Source organism: Hemibagrus wyckioides, linkage group LG24, assembly GCF_019097595.1.
Source record: "Hemibagrus wyckioides isolate EC202008001 linkage group LG24, SWU_Hwy_1.0, whole genome shotgun sequence".
NCBI lineage: Eukaryota > Metazoa > Chordata > Actinopteri > Siluriformes > Bagridae > Hemibagrus > Hemibagrus wyckioides.
Genome location: NC_080733.1, coordinates 7,318,514 through 7,337,732, shown reverse-complemented (window position 1 = coordinate 7,337,732; position 19,219 = coordinate 7,318,514). Strand labels below are relative to the sequence as shown.

At 38.3% G+C, this 19,219-nt stretch overlaps 1 protein-coding gene across 5 annotated transcripts in view; it reads right to left on the bottom strand.

Annotated features, from left to right (window-relative positions):
- Positions 1-249: 249 nt before the first annotated feature.
- csmd3b (CUB and Sushi multiple domains 3b) overlaps positions 250-19,219 on the bottom strand; it is a 414,649-nt gene continuing 395,679 nt past the window's right edge. For all 5 annotated transcript variants that reach the window (XM_058378182.1, XM_058378183.1, XM_058378184.1 and 2 more), the window contains 9 exons: positions 14,465-14,538; positions 12,258-12,369; positions 10,149-10,328; positions 8,898-8,963; positions 7,203-7,361; positions 5,535-5,647; positions 5,249-5,336; positions 3,080-3,215; positions 250-2,677 (listed from right to left, as the gene is read on the bottom strand). In XM_058378182.1, coding sequence (XP_058234165.1) covers positions 2,518-2,677; positions 3,080-3,215; positions 5,249-5,336; positions 5,535-5,647; positions 7,203-7,361; positions 8,898-8,963; positions 10,149-10,328; positions 12,258-12,369; positions 14,465-14,538 — 1,088 coding nt within the window. In that variant the 3' untranslated portion in view covers positions 250-2,517. The remainder of the gene's footprint in view (positions 2,678-3,079; positions 3,216-5,248; positions 5,337-5,534; positions 5,648-7,202; positions 7,362-8,897; positions 8,964-10,148; positions 10,329-12,257; positions 12,370-14,464; positions 14,539-19,219) is intronic.

Here is a 19,219-nt window from a genome sequence, read left to right as displayed (position 1 = left end):
GTGCCTGTTGATTCGTTTGATCATTTTGCCATTTACAGGGAACTTGTGTACTGCGAAGAATGTTGCATAGAAAAAAGTGTGACTAAACAATCCAATGACATGTCAATGATTAATACTGAATAGACCCTTAAGGTTTTGAATGTCACAGCTGTCACAGTCTGCGCTGCTAAAACCAGTCGCATGCACATCACCAGACAAGGAACACACATTACAAAAGGAATTAGCCTTTTTTTAATCTTACATTGCATTGAAAATTTACATAATAGATTCATACATTTTACAAATAATTTTTCCATAAAAATATACTTCTTTACAAAAACTTTTTTTTTTTTTTTTTTTAAATTTTCCTCTTTTTTTATATCTATTCTTAATGCATTAACATAGAGGGAGTCCCCATCTGTACTGCAAATTTTCATCTTCTTGATTGGAAACTGTCTGTTCCTTGATTGTTTGGGTGTCTTCTTTTATTGCAGTCTGTTACAGAAAAGAAAGGGGGCCGAGCGGCTCATGGTGATAGGGGTCACTTCCTCTTGAGCAGGAGTTCTGGGGCAGGACGAAGCGTGTCCAAATATTTTTGGATACACAAATTTCAGTTTGTAGAAAATAGACTGACGGACGAAAGACAGAACAATGAGAAGAAGGGAAAGCAGCAGACCTGGCTCATGTGATTTTCTTTTGGTAGGCACTGTGTAAAAACCAGCCATGTTAGAAAATACACCAATTTATTAAGCTACAATGATAAGAAGCTCTGGAAGTGTACAGTGTATATGAGGTGCAATGCTGCAGAATCCCTGTGCCTGATGCTGAGCAATAAAAACAGATGCTCCAAAGATCACAGACTGATTTGTTTGATTTGGGGACATTTGGACATTCATGTCAGAATCAGCGCCCTGAAGTCTGCAGCTTTCTAAACAGCTTATTTGTATGTAACGCTGAAATCTTTTCGAGTCACTAGTATGGCCTGTTGGTCAGGGAGAATGTGATGAGAGGTACAGTACATTAGAAGGCACTGGAATGAATCTCACAGCTTGAGGGCCTGGAAGCACGGAACTGAGGTAGTCTGACCCTGCTGCAATCACATCTAGCAAGGGTTTAACATGAAAACTATCGCACTGAGGGGAAAAAAAATGCTAAATCGGGCATCGCTGTTTAGAAATAATGACAAATGTGTGATGTTTTTATTACAAAATGTATTTATACCAGATCAGAGTAAAGCCGAGCTGAATTTAAAAACTGATTATCCACCGCAGCCATAATATCATCAAGTTGCCCTTAATGAATATTTATGTCATGTCAATGTCAGACTGAATCGGAACAGTGCTCCTCGGCCCATATGGACTTGATAAACATGTCACACTGCTGCCACGTTACATATTTAACACATGCATGCTAATTAATGTTGATGTAATCTGAGATTGTATAAAAATCTCGGTACAAATGCCAAGTGCATTTCATTTTATACAAATTTAATACCAACAACTGCAATCAAACCAACGAAGTGATGTTGAGAGATGACTCGAGATCTATTTAGCTGAAACATAATGGAGCACAATGACACTTTTGAACAATCAGGACAATAAACTCATAACATCATCTGCAGACTTCAGGTCCAAAATGCTGACATTTGTCCAAGAGGTCGTAGTGCTGTGAACCGACACGGAAAACTGAACTGAGAAACAAGAGCAGATTGAAAAGAAAAAAAAAAAAAAGGAGGAGGAGGAGGTAAAGAAAAAAGCCAGCGCTCTACTGTTAAAATGTCAGCCTTTGACACATTTGCTTTCTCACGGTAACACATCACACATCACAGCCCACCTCAAGATCCAAACAAAGATACAAATGTACAGTGAGAACTAAAAGCTAAGGGGAATGTTCATTAAAAAATCGAGGAAAAAAAAGTATCATCATCACCAAAGAATTAACCAACAAATATTTATTTCTTTCAATACAAACAGCACACTTTTATAGTTTCTTCATAAACTCTCAGTATTTGCTTTCAACCTTCAGTGTCTCCCATGTGGTACATAGCACAAAAATATAGATGGTGGCTGATCCTTGTATATACGCAATTGGATTTACAGATCCCTTTTTCCTTAAAAAAAGACCCAGTTGAGTGTGAAGAAGCACTCACAGAGTGCAGACGGAATAGCCGTAGAACTCTCCACGCTTTCTGCTGTGAAGACTGAAGATTTTTAGGATTTTTAAGGGGCAGACTCGATAAAAAACAAAACAAAACTTTAATTGGTATACCCATCATTAGATTTCACGTCCTCTGAAGATGCACGTGGTCAAATCACAGTTCCTGAAGAGTGTGCTTTAAATATCACAGGAAGGGTAACAGTGCATCCGCTCAATGAAATTTATCCCTGCCTGGGACACCATTATATCCAGTGGGTTGGTTAAAAAAAAAAAAAAAAAAAAAAACCGACAAAAGCTTGGGGAAAAAAACCCAAAACCAAAAAGAAAGAAACAAAAAAAAAATCCCCAAACTAACATTGTTATTGTGTCCAGTGGTCCTCATTATACCATTGTGCAGACTGTGTTTAGATTGGGGTCGAAGCGGACGGCTTTGCCCTCCACTGACTTTGCGTTGGTGTTGTACATGGGGTTCTCGAAGGCAGCCTGCCCGTTGTTGTTCTCGTGCACTGAGCAACCTGTGTATTGAGTTTTAGGGGTAGTCCTTTTAAAAGACAATAAAAGATGCAGACAATAGAATTAATGGCAAAGCTTTAGCTGATTTAAAAGCTTTAGCTAATGAAAACTGATCATTAAAACAAGCACTAAATCTATCAGATATATTTAAACAGTGATGAGAGAGAAGCATGCTGAACTGTTAACACTCCTAACTAAAGGTATTCTTCATCAGTCACTAAGAGCTACACACAATAAGCTAATTCTTAAAGGACAGTATTCGGATATATGGGTAGTATTTATCTGGTGTTCCGGCATTTTTTTTTTTTTGAGATTATCTTCCCACCAATGGACATTGTCAGGACATTAGAATAAAAAAGACAACCGTGATCGTCTGAACGTTTCACCTAACAACAGAAAGGTATACATGCTAATTTCTCTGCACACTTACCTCTGTTTGTAGAGGTAAAATCCAAAGCCTGCAAAAATCAGGGCGAAAAAAGGCACAAGGATTGCTATGGCCACAGAGCTACTGTTTGTACCATGCGGCGGGTTTGACAAGTTATTACTTTCCGACATGTTCAAACCTGTGGGAGGCGAAAATAGAAAAATAGGATCAAAACACTCTCATTGCTTTCCTCACACAATAAAACACCGAACAAAACTTTGCCAGTAAGCTGAGGGATGAGGAGGGAGGCATTGTTCTGTTGTTGTTGTTGTGAGTAACTCTTTTCTCCAAAAAGCAACTTTGCAATGAGAGGAGAAAAGCTCCTGCGCTCTCTAGTGCTCTGACCTAATTATTATGAACCTTCAGGGTGTTTAGCTCTCTGAGCTGTAAAAAGACCACACAGGCAACTTTACATTTGGATTTTTTTTTTCCATGTATTTTAAGATGCATACTAACCCTAAGATGTAACAAAAATTAGTGAAGGTCCAGATAAATCTACTGAACTCTACGCTACACCGTTAGGACACTCATGTCTTACTACACTTACCACTTTACACTTCTGCTCCACCTTGTACATTCTGTTAATATAATATTTTTCACTGTTATACATTCTGTTGTACATTCTGTTATAATATAATATTTTCTCACTGTGTAATATAATTAATGTACATATTGTCCATTACATAGATTACACCTAGTTTTTTTTAATCTATCTGTCTATCTATTTATATACATTTATATATACTATATTTATACATACCATATACTATCTGTATATTCACTGTATATTATCTGTTACTGTTGTACATACATTGTACATAATGCACACATTTTTTTAACACAATTATAATGACACCTGTCACTTTATCTGCTGTAAATACTACCTGCACATACTTCTCTATGCACACTCTGACATAGCCTTATTTATCGATGTACATATTTATCTGCACTTTCTCTACTATTTGCACAATTTCTACTATTTGCACTTCTGGTAGATGCTAAACAGCATTTTGTTGCTATGTACCTGTACTCTCCAATGACAAAGTTCTATCTATCTATCTATCTATCTATCTATCTATCTATCTATCTATCTATCTATCTATCTATCTATCTATCTATCTATCTATCTATCTATCTATCTATCTATCTATTTCTTCCTTACAAAGATATAAGTGAATGGATACTACAGTTACTGTTTAACTAATAATGATTCATTTGTGGCTAGGCACAAATTTCAGAAAGATAGTTAAAAAACATAGTTTAAAATAATTATGTTTTGTTTCATAGTGGCACTTTATATTAGCACTTTTTACTACGACCATCAAAGACTGATGAGATTGTTTTGAATAAGATTTGAGAGTATGAAGGCATAGTTCTCTGTGTCTGTATCCTTTAAGCATTCTGTACAGTATCCATTTGAAATGAAAAAATAAGCCATGTCATCAATTCTGCCATACAAAACAGTTAAACAAAATGAGAAATCTGTGACAAACACTTCCTATTCAGACTTCGTGTTGTAGCTCTGGTCTACCTAGTCTCTGGTCCGATGAGCCGCATTCAGCTAAATAATTTACATAAATAGATGTTACTGGATAAATCACAACAGAGGTTCTTCTGTAACAGAAGCCGAACAGATTCATATTCACAAAACTAAATGTGTTGAACTACAGTTTTTTCCCCCCCACACACCATAAAAGTCTGCTACAATATATTTTCAAGTACTCTGTCCTCTGAAGTACTAATGAACAGAAAAGATATAGTAATGCATGGAAAGAGTGTATTTCTAAATGCTCTCTGACACTCTCATGTAAGATTCTCACCAGAGCACTGCAGGGTGCAAATGGCAGGACTGTACTGACTAAGTAACCACAACATATTATAACATTCATCAATTCAATCATATTGAACCTTTTAACAGTGCTAATTACCCTGAAGCACCTCTCAGTCAAAACACTCAGAAAGCAGAGTGATCATCTCTTCACGAGAGTGCACAATGAGTTTATAAATGGTGAGAGTGCAGACACTCCAAAAAGCATGGATATAGGTTTGTGAAGCTGCAGTGTTAATAATAATGATTATGCAGGTTAAAATTGTCCCAGAATACAACAAAATATTAAAGATAAATAATAAGAGAATAATGCAAAAAAAAAAAATAGAAACATGATACATTACCTAGCCTTTGTAGGCCAAACTGGCCATAGTCTTTACCCTGTATAAAGCCTTGAAAGACGTAGGTGGTACCATCAGGTTCTGGAGATACCTGCATCCAAAAGATATTTGTATCAAACATGGGACCTTCAGCTACATAGTCAGAAATTAGATGACAAATTTTACACCTGTCCTGCTATAGAATGTAATCACATTTTACTTAAACATCAGACTATAAATGCATTAATGGTCAAAAACACAGACGGAGTTTTCAGTATATAATGATTTTTTAAAAATTTTGAGCGCTTACAAAACCATCCAGTGACCACTGTTCCTCCTTCATCCTGGTTAGGGTGGTAGTAGAGGACGCTTGCACGTCATACACGAGCAGCATCAACCTCGCTTCCTGGCTCTTGTAGACGCCTACAAGTGTATCCAGAGGCAGAGAAGAATCAGCCATCAAAACACTGCTAAACACTGCAGCTGCAGTTCTATTACTACATCTGTCTGCCTCTCCTGTGGCAGGTATTATCCACTCCATTATCAACCCACTATAACAATAAAAGCCATACTGCAATCACATGCACCTGCTTCATAATGTTCCTTATATCTACTGCAATAATGAAGTCCATCACATTGCACTGCTTCTCTGAAGATGAATAAGTTCATGCTACACTATTTTATTACATTCTCTGAAATACAGCACAACCACAGTATGACTGTTTTGATTCTGTAGACTTCACTTGTACGAGTAGCGGTCCACATAATTATTGGCAACAGGGTGTTCAGTTCCAAGTTCGAAACGGCTGAGATTCATTAAAGGATGCAAAGGATGTCAGAGTTGGCTATGTGATGACGGTCCCAGAGATGGAAATCAGAAAGGTGAGAGAGACAGATTAAGTTTAATGATGGCGGAAAATGTCAAAGTTCTCTGAAATAGCATGAATATTTCATTTGAACACGGCAGAGGAGTAGGTTTAACTTTTGAACTGAGGCATTTAAATAAGGTCATTAAGGGGAAAGAAAACATGCCCTGCTTTCAAACAGATAAATCTAACCAAACACAATTCCGTATAGTCATGCTTGGCTGACACACTGGGCTGATTTTCAGTTCTTATGGCATGTGAAACAGATAAACAGACAGATATTGTTATATTTTGTTGTTTTATTGACTAAGAACAGTGCATACTTTACCTGTTTCATAATTATGATTGTAGTTTAAACCATTTCAAAACCACCACAACAGTCAACTCCATAATTATTGGTACCTCGTATTAAATGAGTAAAACCGTAAAACTGAATAAAAAGTATATCAGTAAAACCTATATGTGTGTTTTTGCTAAATTATCTGCAGCCTCACTATGTGATAAAGCCCAATAAGACTTCATTAGTTACTCTTACTTGGAGAACACTAAACCGAGCAATACATTTCCACTGTTTCAACTGAATAAGTGTACTTTATCTGCTTATTCAATTTTATATCCATTTCCCCTTGCTGGTAAGCAACCATCAGTATAATTTCTATTGAAAGCTCTTTGTGTTCCCCATGGTGATAAATGACAAAGAAATTTTTACATGTGTGGGAACCAGCATTTTCACTGCAGGGCAGTAAGTCGGTCAAGGGCATAAATAGCGATCAGGTAAAGAGAAAGCAACTTTAAAAATATCTGGATGACAATTTGTTTGCTAATATCCATTTGTCAATAATTTGTCCACACATATTTTAGAACAAATAGTAGTATTTTTTTTTAAAAAAAGGAGTATGTTTGAGAATAATTAAAAATTTCCACAGGTTCTTGAATGGTTTAATGGTTGAATGGCAATGTTTACTTTATACACACACTCTCTTGAAGGGTGCCCATAATTCACGAGTTCAATCTATATCCTGTTTGAAAGCTTTTCTTGACCGATCTCTTTTTATATTCAGAAACGACACCAAAAGGAATCAGCAAATGTTTAAATTGACAGATAAACCAACCTGAAAGCAGCAGCTCCATGTTGCTGCTAGTTAACGTGACGTTAACTCGACCTGTGGATGTATTAAAACTTGTGATACTCAGAGTCATTGGTTGCTTTCTTCCCTTGTAGTTATAGGAGCCCTTCCATATGTAGTTCGGAGCAAATACATCGTCTGGGACTGAGAGAACAAACAACAAAGGAGAGAGGATTATACATTAAGCTGGAACAAAAATAAAGCAGTTATTGCAGCTGTGTATACAAACAGAACAAATCACGATCTAAAGCGAATAAAGCCTCAGAGGAAGAACACGATTATTCTAGATGTTTAAATAAATATCTGTATATTGAATAAAAGCTTAAAAATCCACAAACAGACCTCTAAGATAGATTTTGTATGAATAATGTGCCCCGAAACACACACAAAACTTGCATTTCCCCAAGTAACTGTGAACACATGAAGAATCTTTAATACTGAAAGTCCATATCCATCATACACATTCAAAACAGTCGAAAGTTTCTGAATCCTATATTTGAGCATTTTTATATTAAATGACCCTATTTTGAATCTAGATTTAAGTGAATAAAGTCAATCAAGTGATACAGGTGTATAAGTAATTCAATTACTTGCTTCTTGTACATCTCATATATGAAGTTTTGAGAGTTATTGGCTTACGAGGAACTGAACCAGAAAGGGAAAAAAATATTGCATTTAAAGATTTCATTCTGACCGTGGTAAAGGTGCTTAGTGGAGAATTTAACAGCCAGTATCTGATTACAATCTGAATCGATTATGCTTATGTTTATTTCGCCACAGCAACTGGATCAGACCCTGAAAGCATAATGTTGATTTACTGTGTGAGGAAATCACACTTTGCTAACAAGGATTTAGACAACTTTAAGCAGACTTGACTGACGTTTTTAGCATGTGTTTGTTAAACTGTCTCCTTACACAAGATTTTTACAAGACATGCGCCTAAGCTCATGTCCTATATTTAGGTTTCCACAATCACTTGCTAGCCTCTATGATTTTATTTGGTCTGTGGCAATATTATTGATCAAACTGTGATAGAGCTGTTTCTGTTAAAATTTCTTGACACCCTGTAAATCCATACTGGCTAGAAGTGGAGCACTCAGCACTCAAAATACTCAAAAAGAGCACTAAATTAGAACCCTCCTTTTAATAACACTTTATTCATTAACACATAAATCAAAAAGGATCGTTGATTAAGTCTCACACCATAGAAATGGGCTCTGATCCCAGAGCACTCGAGAACAGCTGCATCATACATGCCAAAACTTTGCAAATGATCAGCTGCATGTTTTTCTTTCCTTCTTTTTTTTCCCCCCAGCATTGGCTCATGGAGCACATAAGTGTTAGATCCTTGCTGTGCCTGATGAAGGTCAGGCAAAAAAAGGAGGAGGATTATCACACAGCTCCAGAAGAGTTTGTGAGTGGCCCGACTGCCGGGCCACTTTAGTATCAAACTGAGTGGAACCACTGTCCTACTTATTAGCTGCTTCTTCCTCAAGAGGACTTCTTTCTAGAATACATCAAGGACGGCTAGGAGTTGGAGCTGCTGGTGCGCTGGACAGCTGAAGCACTGCAATATTAAGCTGTTACTTTCCTGTTCAATGCGAGTGGACTTAAATCTGCAGCCTTTTGAAACGCAATACTTCAGAAAATGTCTTTTATCTCACTTTATTAAAAACTTACCGTTTAGCTTGGGACTCGGCGTACCAGGGACTGGCTTAACAGGCTTCTCTGATAGCTTGGAGCCAGCTAGAATGTGCATAAATAAATGTCTTAGTAGAGCATTCACTTTTTTATGTTTTATATCAAAATGCACACACACAGATTGTAGTTGTACAGTATTGGCAGTGTTCCTAGAATCCTGTGGGCAGTAGCATCTAGCAAAGGTTACTCTCCTATCTCTTCGTCTTACAAAATAAAACTTATCACAGAAGCGCAGCAGCCATGGAGGGGGGTGACACTGCTGATACACTAAGCACTACTATGAACATGCAAACACTCTCTCCAGTCTGTGATCAAAGAATACAAAAAAAAAACAGGAGAAGAGGGTGATTAAAGTAAGTGGACCTAGTGCAGAGCTGGGCGGGACACCGTGAACTGTATCTTTTATTTTGGCTGCCTTTCACATCTGTTTGTGTGCAGTAATTATGAGGAAACCTGCAGTGTGCAGCTGTGTGCCCACACAGCAGTACAGGCAGGGTGCCATGGAGGCACTGGGAGAAAATCACCGCACGCTGCAGGCACCGTTCTTATCATACCTATTTTTCTTTCCCCACACATCATACAAATGTTTATTTTAATGGCCAGTCCATGTGTGAGGGCAAATGTCTCTAACTGCATGTGCAATGTCTGTAAACTGATTACTGGAGGATCAAAAGGGACTCAACCAACCACTGCTAGATGTGTGTATCTGGGTAAAAAAACGTGTGCAATTAGCAACTGCGATTCATTTAGACCTTTCTGTTATTCAAATAAAAATATCTCACTCCAACCAGATGACCTTTAAACAAAACGGTTTCATTTTCCTTGTAAAATAGGTCAAATTGATTGAAAGACTTTTTTTTTTTTTTTTATAGTGGATGTGTGAGATGTATTAGAGAGTCTGCATCAGTGCTGAATATGATTTTATAGAAAACAGATTTTGACCTGGTCTTGGCAACAGAATATCCAAATTTTTTTAACAATCCTGAACTATATAATCCCACCATCCCGTGTCACTCAGAAGAGGGTTCTGAATCCGGTTCCTCTAACGGTTCTCTTCATGTAGTCTCAGGTGGTTTTTCCTTGACGCTGCCTGTGGATTGCTCATCAATGATCTAAATCTACATGCAGATTTCTGTGAAGCTGCTTTGTGACAATGTCTACTGCTTAAAAGCACTACCACAAGTGACTGGTTCTTTTATTTAAGAAAAAAAAAAAGTTTAGATATTATACCTCGACACAAAGGAATCTTCCCTGTCCATGTGCCATCAGATCTGCAGACTCGATGCTCTGAACCTCCAGACATGAAGAAACCACTTTGGCAGGTGTAGATGAGAGTGTAGCCATAGCCAGGTAGGTCCATCCCCACCACATCCACATTGGATGGGTTCTCTGGCTGCTTACAACTATGGGCTGAAGGACGAAAGAAGGAAAGAAAAACACAAAGAAATAAAAGGATATTTATAAAGAAAGACAAACAATGAGAAACAAACACTAGCCCTGTTCTTCATTTCCAGTCCAGGTGATGCACTTTTTCAATATCCCATCTCCTCCCACTGTGCCTCCTAAAACAACAAAGATCATTGCCGGTCATCTCTCTTCCTTATCTCAGTCCATCTCCCTTCAGTTGCTGAGAATGTGGCAGCCCCTGGCATGCTGCACAGGAAAGAAACACAACTCCATACCTCTACTGGCAGATCAAGCATCAGCCAACATGCAGTCACTCAGTGTAGGAGCTCCAGCACTATTCCACTAGGATCAAAAGTAACCCAGATTTGCCTCAACACTTTGATACTCTCTATTGATGAATATACCAGTAGTGATGAATCTGGCTGCAAAATAAACACCTAATTACTCCCAGTACCGAGATGGTAATTAATTCAAACATTTCATAGAGCCACGTTAAATTATACAGCCTTAGCAGGGTTAAACAAGTACTATAAAACTACAAATTGTTTTAGAAATGTTTTATTATTGTTCCTCCCAAAGGGCAGCCATTCACCAATATGGAAAAAGAAGGAGGGGATTCAAACATGATTATGAGATATGCCATGTTTTGTACGTAGTCAGTTGCACTGGGTAAGCAAAATTACAGAGCGTATGAGTTTAAAAATAAATTGTGATTATTCTAAAACACAAAAATGGCATGATTACTCAGAAATATACAAAGGCTATTTAATCACAGGACAAGTTAATCACATACAATTAAAGTGCTGCAAACTTGCTTTCCCCTACAGCTATCCCATTGCTCAATCTCCTAATTTTGCAAAACAATGACAGTGCACTGGGGGAGTCACATATGAAACAAAATGTAATTAGCTTCTGAAATTGTTGGGCTGAATGGCAATCTGTCTTGTGAAATTGGGAGGCAGCTGTTTCCTTTCTCCAACACAGTCACTCCAAGCTGTTTAAATGCTGCTCATTTTGGAGCTTGTATTCACGAGGAGTTCGGAGTGAAGGCTTTCTCTTTCTGCAAGGTCACCGCTCGGCCATCTGACCAAATTTCGTAGCGTTTGATGACAGAACAATATGCTAATCTTGATCTTTCCATTACAACCATTGTAATTAGGATTAATTTTAATAGATGGCTTTATATGGCCAGAATCACTGTATAGAAGCATAAAAGACAAATGATTTGGAAATGATTCAGAAGGACATAAATACTGCCCTGCAGTGATGCTGTCTAATTCAGACCTTCAACCCAAAGAAGGCTTTAATCAGCAGCTGAAGGCAAATCAAACAGGCAACAGCAGCCTGTAAGACGTACAAAATCCTATGTCACAAGAACTAACTGTGCAGTCAGCTATTTCTAGACTAGTTTACAGACTGAAAAAATGCATACCAAGCAAATAATGTTCTTTATTTCTATTCCATTTTATTGCTATGGCTTAATAAGCAATATGTTCTTTTAAATTCAATTTTGAGCTCAGAGTAAGGACTATATTATCCTGAAAGCCTGGCTTTAAAGAACTGGCTTCTTACATAACCAAGGGCACCCACCATGGTCCCCAATCGCAGAAAAATGTTCAACTCAATTTCCAGTTTTGGCTTTTGTGAGTATGAAGGAACAAAATATAATGATGCTTTTTAGCTGTGAGGAAGCCAAGCCCTTCATAAATGACTGGATAACTGACTAACTCTTATGTAAAACCCTTGCCGCTGGAGAAACAGGCACTCATGATCATAGAACACCCATAATACACAATACACACTAAGACACTGGTGGAACTTCCAGCTCTTTCCTCCTATGTTTTTTATGTTTTAGCAGTCAAACACCTTGCAACATATTAATGTAGTTTAAAAACATATTTACAAGTACAAATGTTAACCAGGGGAACTTACGGATGCACTCCGGCTGGGTGCCGCTCCAGGTGAGATCAGCCTGGCACAGTCGAGTGGTGGAGCCCTGAAGCAAGTGTCCTGGCTGGCACTGGAAAGACACTGTTCCTCCAACCTGCAGCATGAAAGCAACATCACACACTCTATGGGCTGAAGTCACTCAAAGACCACTTTCTAAAAGAAGCTTTGAAAGAAGCACTTTGGGATATTGTAGCTGTACACCTTGGATATATGTGTACTCTTGAGGACAGTCTAGAGACATACTACAAATGATGGGGTCTATAAAGTGGAAAGTGCTCTAATCGAGCTCAAACACTTTTCTATCATTTCTGGACCATGACTCTCCTGCCATCACTTTCTTGTTTTTTTTTGAAGAATCACTAGGTTTGTTCTGGTAAATAACATGTATGCACCTAGTGCTTATTTAAACTGGGGTCAAATACTGCAGGCTCACAGTAGCCCAAAGAGGTTTCAGTACTAAAGGATGAGTGATAAATTCGTTAGCTAGCTCACCTGGTAAGTGACCCATGTGTTGTTGGTTGCCTTGAAGCCTTTTTCACTAGGCTAAAAAGTAGTAGCTAATGTAGTGTAATAACATATAATACCTAGTAGTCTAGCTGTATATGAATAAGGTTATGAACTCCTGGAGGGGGAAATTTACAGCAATAATCCTTATTCTCTCCTGATTTGATGCTTTTGTACAACCAAGCACATCTCGACACCGGCAAACATTTTGGCTATGACTTCTGACTGTTGCTTGCATCTTTATTTTCATCTTGTCTCTTTATACATGTGGCTAATAAACAGCTGTCTACATTACAATTAATGTTAGCGGGAAAGTTATGACAGTTTTGCGCTACATTTACTTTTGCTCATCTTTCATCTGTTCATGTAAATGAATCTAATACATAAAGTTAGTACAGTTCTATCATCAGGCAGATCACTCTATTGTCGATGTGCATTTGCAGGTTTTAAGATCATGCTATAATTAAAGCATCGAGGAGCATCACAACACCATATGTTTAAACACATGCACTAAATTAAAATGAAAAAGTCAGCAGGAAGTTAGTTTTTTTTTTCTTTCCAGGTTGTTAATCCTACTTAATAAAACCACCAATAAAAACCTAATAGAACACAAACTCTGCTTGTCTCAGGCGAGCAGGTTAGTGACTTTAATAAACCGTGTTATATAGAGTGGATATCACAGGCACGTGAAACACCTTTTTTTTACGTGATGTGATCGTTTATGTCGGTTCTTCCTGTTGTGCTTGTGGAGCGTATACTGCAGCTCTGATATTAACTAGACTGACAGAGTCGGGTGAGTGAAATATTAACACGTGTCAGAGTGACACATGGGCTCAGCACATTAATTGATTAACACGTTCTTCCTGGCGATGAACCTGGCTGATGTGCCATAGACACTGCCGCTTATCTGAAGGGTACAATATCTCCTGCACTCCAATATCATTATGTGCCGTCTAGTGAAAGGGCGTCAGTAGATCCAGTGAAATGATTTATGAGGCAGGAAAGCCTGATATTTCGCTGTCCTCTGAAGCCTCACCATGCCTTGGCCCCCGCATTATATTAAGGGGTTGAATACTTAATGCTGGTGTATCTCAGGAAAAAATGCTTGCCTTCACACACAGACTCTCTCATTTCCTCTCCTTTAAATGAATTATGATTATGAATCCTTTTTTTTTTTTTTTCAGTGAAATAATTTCTTCATTTGATGTTCCTTCTATCCCAACACTCTGGTTTTTTTATGATTATTATTAAAAAAAGACTGCCAGCAATAGCAACTAGAAATAGCAACTAGAGTATCTCCCTACTTTTTTTTTTTTTTTGCATTTGTCTTATTTAAGGGCTTCCTTTTAAAACTTCATAGTGGCCCAGTCTATTAGTAAACACAAACATTTTCCCAGTTCTGGCAGCAAATCCATTTCTCTGCTCATTAAGGACATGAAGTGAATTCAGGCATGTGTGTGTGTCCTGCTGTGCTCACACCGTAGGACACCCCACCACCAAGCACATGCACACACAAAGCCATGTGACTGTGGTTCAGGTTACAAAGACTTCAAGTAGATCAGGTGCAAATAAATTGTAACGATCGTGTTCAAACAAGGCACGTGTACAGAAATCTAATTAAGGCTATAGAATCCACTTTAATCACATTTGGTCCATAGGAGCTGTTTCAATGCTGCCGGCTTTACCTTGAAACCAAAGGTCCTGTTCATAGAGCCATAGCGAGGTGTTCCTGGATTCTCACAGGTGGTGCGGGTCGGTTCTGGGAGCGAAGAAAGAAAGAAAGAAAGAAAGAAAGAAGAGAAGAAGAGAGAGAACAGGCAATAGGGAAATATGAGAAAAGAAATGTATAGAAAGAGCAAGAGAAAATGAGAGAGAGAGAGAAAAATCAAGATTCCATAACTCACTTCTCCTACCCCCTCCCATAGAGCTCAAGATACTGTACAGCAGACATATCATTGCTGCATAACGAGAGATCTTCCTCATAAACATGCAGCAGCGCTCCCCTCCCTCGTGTTTTTCCTGCAGTGCTAGAGCCCGGCTTATTGTGATGGTTATGGAGACTGTGTTTAAGTGTGTGCTGCAGGAACTGTGATTTTTTTTTTTTTTGTGGGAAAAACGGAAAGCAAGGGGAGACCCAGCAGGGGGCAATGTTGCTGCAGTGGTGGGGGGCTCAGAGCCAGCTGCGCTGCTCAGTAATTGGGATGTGGAGCACATCCGCGAGCTAACGCAGAAACCAAAGATTTAATGCAGGCGTGCAAATGCCAGGACAGCATGGAAGCCTTACGCAATGGGACTGCTTACACCTTCTAGCAAAAAAAAAAAAAAACCCTTTCCGATTACTAAATCAGCACCTGTGGAAAGCATGTATCGAGAGGCAGCAACGCTTGGTTTGACTGCAGCAGGAAGAGTGTTGGTTAAGACCTATGTATAAGGGTGCTATGTGCACACCAGCATACACACCTACAGGCACACAAATCTGCACACACACACACACACACACACACACGCACACACACACACGCACACACAGTGACCTACTTCTCATACTTTTCTCAATAACATGAAAGAAAGATCTGTCAGTTTAACACCATGAGAAAACAGACAGTGTGAGCATTTTTATACACAGCAACTAGAGGGGTGTGGTCCAGCTTTCTTACTTTCTTGTTGTGCATCATATTTACAGTAAAATTAAAAAAGCCTGTCCTGATTCTCTTGTGTCAAGTGACATCGTCACATCACAAAGTTAGTACAGGATACTATGAACCTCTTTGCAGCTCTCTGGAGACCAGCTAGACTGACTAACATATAACTAATTAGATGCTCTGTGTGGCAACACAGTCTGTTATTGTAAGCCACTTGAGGCTATAACCAAATATTAAGCTTTAAACGTCTAACTCAGACCCTTGTTGGCCGTTTATCTCTCCTCAATAATACACCATCCGAGCTTGGACCAATTATTCAATTACTTACTCAATAGAAAACAATTATCGATGCACTTATTGATGTCAGGAGAATGCCATCTTTAGGGAAATATAAGCAAGTGAGTTATAATTAGATAATTGATGTTCCTGGGGGAACAGGAAGAGCCTTTGTTAATTATGCATCATGAAATATGGCTGATGAGTGTGCCCTAAGTCTTTACACGTACATGAGAAAACAGTGGCCCAATCCAATAAACAGTGGATACAGCACACACACACACACACACATCCTAAACACTTGCATAATACTTATTCTACTGCTTTTGTAACAACAACATGCATTCATGATGTATAAATACTTGGAATCTTGGAGGTGAACCCAGTGAAATGATTTCCTAGCTAATAACCTTGCAAATAAAAGATTCCGTATCAGTGTATGCGTCATATTTGCTTTTTTTTTAAAAAAAATTCTTATGGCTAAATAATTCATTAGAAGCCCCTCTGCTTTGTATTTGTTGTCACATCTTGCACCGTTTGCTGTAGAGGGCCGAGTTTGTCAGCTCCTGTAGCTCTGAGGTGCTTTAACTTCTCCCACATTTCATATCTCAACTTGTTTCCTCTCGACGGCCAACTGCTCTCTCCGTATAAAGCCACTAAAAAGAATCACCTTGTTCTTCTCAACAATAACCTGATCAATAAAGCACGGAGCAGTGTTTGGGGCAGTGCTGGACCTGACCTGCTGTGGCAGTAGGGAAGCATTGATTTTTTTCTTTCGGGGGGAGAGTTGCTGTTTCCAAACATTGTTGCACTTGTTCTTAAACTTGGTGGAAAAAAATAACAAAACAAGCAACAAACCAACCACGGAAACTTTCCTAACTTCATGATGAGGCGGGAGGAAAAAACTTGAGGCGCAACTGCAGACTTGCTGACAAATGCATGCTATTTAGGAAGAAACTCTCCATGCTAAAGCCTGAATTACTTAAGAAGGCTCGAATCAGCTGCCCCGCCTACTTTCCCTTGATTAGCATACTTAAGGGATAAAGGTTGAAATGAACAGCAATAAGCAGTTACTTCTGCAAATGTGTTAAGTGTCAGTAATTGCTACAATTTGTTCCGTTGAATAAAATCCGAAATTGCAACAGAGGAGAGGCAATTGATTTTATATTCCAAGCAATGTTTTTGTTTACCAAGTCAAGTATAGCATAATTCAGCTCCATGCCAGTTAAAGCAGTATCCAGCTGAGCCTGAGCTACTGCTTGAACTATATGATCAAAGCTCAAGGCTAAAGCAGGCTAAAAATGGCACACCTACATACAGAGAACTGTAGGCACTTTCAAATCGCAAAATTTGTTCATGCTTTCCAAGCGCTGTGTGTGCTGATGTATCAAAAGTATTCAGTCTGACACACACACACATACTCACACACACACACACTCACACACACACACAAACAGATACGGCTGGCCTTCATCCCACTGAGTGAGATTCACAGCTTCTTTACAGCTGGCTGCCTGAAATTACTTGGTTTGAGAGAGCATCAGTAGAGCACAGCACTGGCTTCCTGTTCTGATGGAGTTCATTGAGTGGAGTTCCACTATCAACACAAACAACACTGACAGACAGTCACGGTGTAAGCTGTGAAGCTGATGCAGCACTCTCTGCCTGTCTGGATAATGGCGATAGGGACATTTCTGAGGTATTTTCAGGTAAATAATCAAAAGTGTTTTTATCCAAGACCAAATTTCGAAACATACAATTTACAATTTCCCACAAGAGTGCTAATTCGTTCCTGAAACGAGTACACAATTACAGTGCAGATGGTGGGATTGCAGTAACTTGCCTGTCAGTGGGATGGGAAGCATTTAGAGCTACTTAGAGTATTTAGATACTCAGAGACCTGAAACGTGATGCTCGTTTGTTCACTATAAGAACACTGATAGTGATGGTTATCATTAAAGAAACAAGAAACAAGTGAATTATTCATATAGTAATATTTCTGTTGTTTTTAGCAATTCTGGTCCTCATTTGGTGCTAGTTATAATGGCTTTATAAACCCCACCCCCCATGTTCATTGTCATATTAATTAGAAATCCAGCATAGAAATAGTAGACATATTGTAGTAGACATGTCAACTTTAGACATGCAGAATGCAACGATGCAGTTACACCTGAATCACAGCAGAGACATGGCCCGGCTAGTCAGTGATCTATGAGATGACAAGCTCATGGTGGTATTAGCATGAAAGCTGAAGCTTTGGAGCCCACTGAGTTTGCAGAGTGTGCAGCTGAGGAGATGAAAGAGATGGACAGACTGTAGGACTAAAGGTTTGCTGAACCAGTCTCTTTAGGTAGTTGAATTGGGAGCTAAATCCCGCTGTTGCCATGATCCGCAGGTAGTTGAATGTCATTGTGAGTAATGCAAGAAATGTTTAAACAAAGTGAACTTTGACCAACATGCTGATTTGACCCAGAATTTCTACATTGGACTACACTGAATATCACATGTTAATGATAATGATCTTTACACTATTCAGGTTGGTTTCAACAATCTGAGACTTTAAAGTGATAAATTTCTGATCAATTTCTAATAGATGGTGTTTAGATTCTAGAAAAGGTTGGACGCATTTGTTATTACAAAGGCAGGCATTAAGAAAAACATAGTTAATTTCCTGACATTGGCATCTTACAGAGATATTATGAACCAACCTTTCGAAATAAATACTCTAATATAATTTAACAAACAAACACACGCATTGGGGTCTGAGAGCACACTGAAATCTATTTTTTTTTTATTTATTTAAAATTGGAAATAAACAAATATTTTTTTTTAGAATTTTCCACAGTTAAAGTAATGAAATGTGTGATATTGAGCATGTTCATCGCTTTGTACAGAAGGTCAGATTTTCTCCGTGTCTAAACTGTTCTAGAGAAGCATGTGTTCAGACGGCGCTCAAATGGATTTGATTTAAAATGGATTATAAGGAGTCCATGCCAACTCAAGTGCACACTGTCATTAAAGCAAAAGGGGGGAAAACCAAATACTAAGCAACTCTGAAATTCAAGTAAATATTTCAGAGATTTTACTTTTCACTCAAAATGCACTCACAGAGTGCAAAATCAAAACATTTTTACTAGATCTCTTAGAATTTTGGACCCACTCTGTGTAATGTTCACATTATATGTTAGAAAGAGTAATAATAACTAAAAATTCAAGAACAAAAATTTACTGTTCTACAAGAAAAAACATTTAACTGAACAAAATCCAATGCCAACCATCTTTAGTATTTGTCATTAGCTCATGCTGATTGAAAAAAATATCTGATTATGATGTCTGACTTCTTTTATAATACAGCATGCAGGTATCCTCCAGAAGCACATTGAACATGGACGACCTGTATCGCTGTCAATAGATGCTGATGAACGATTGTTGTTTTGCTGAATAAAAAATTAAATGATACTAACATGACTAGTGCAATAGCATATATCACAAAAAACTGAGGGTGTGTTTCACCAGTCTCAG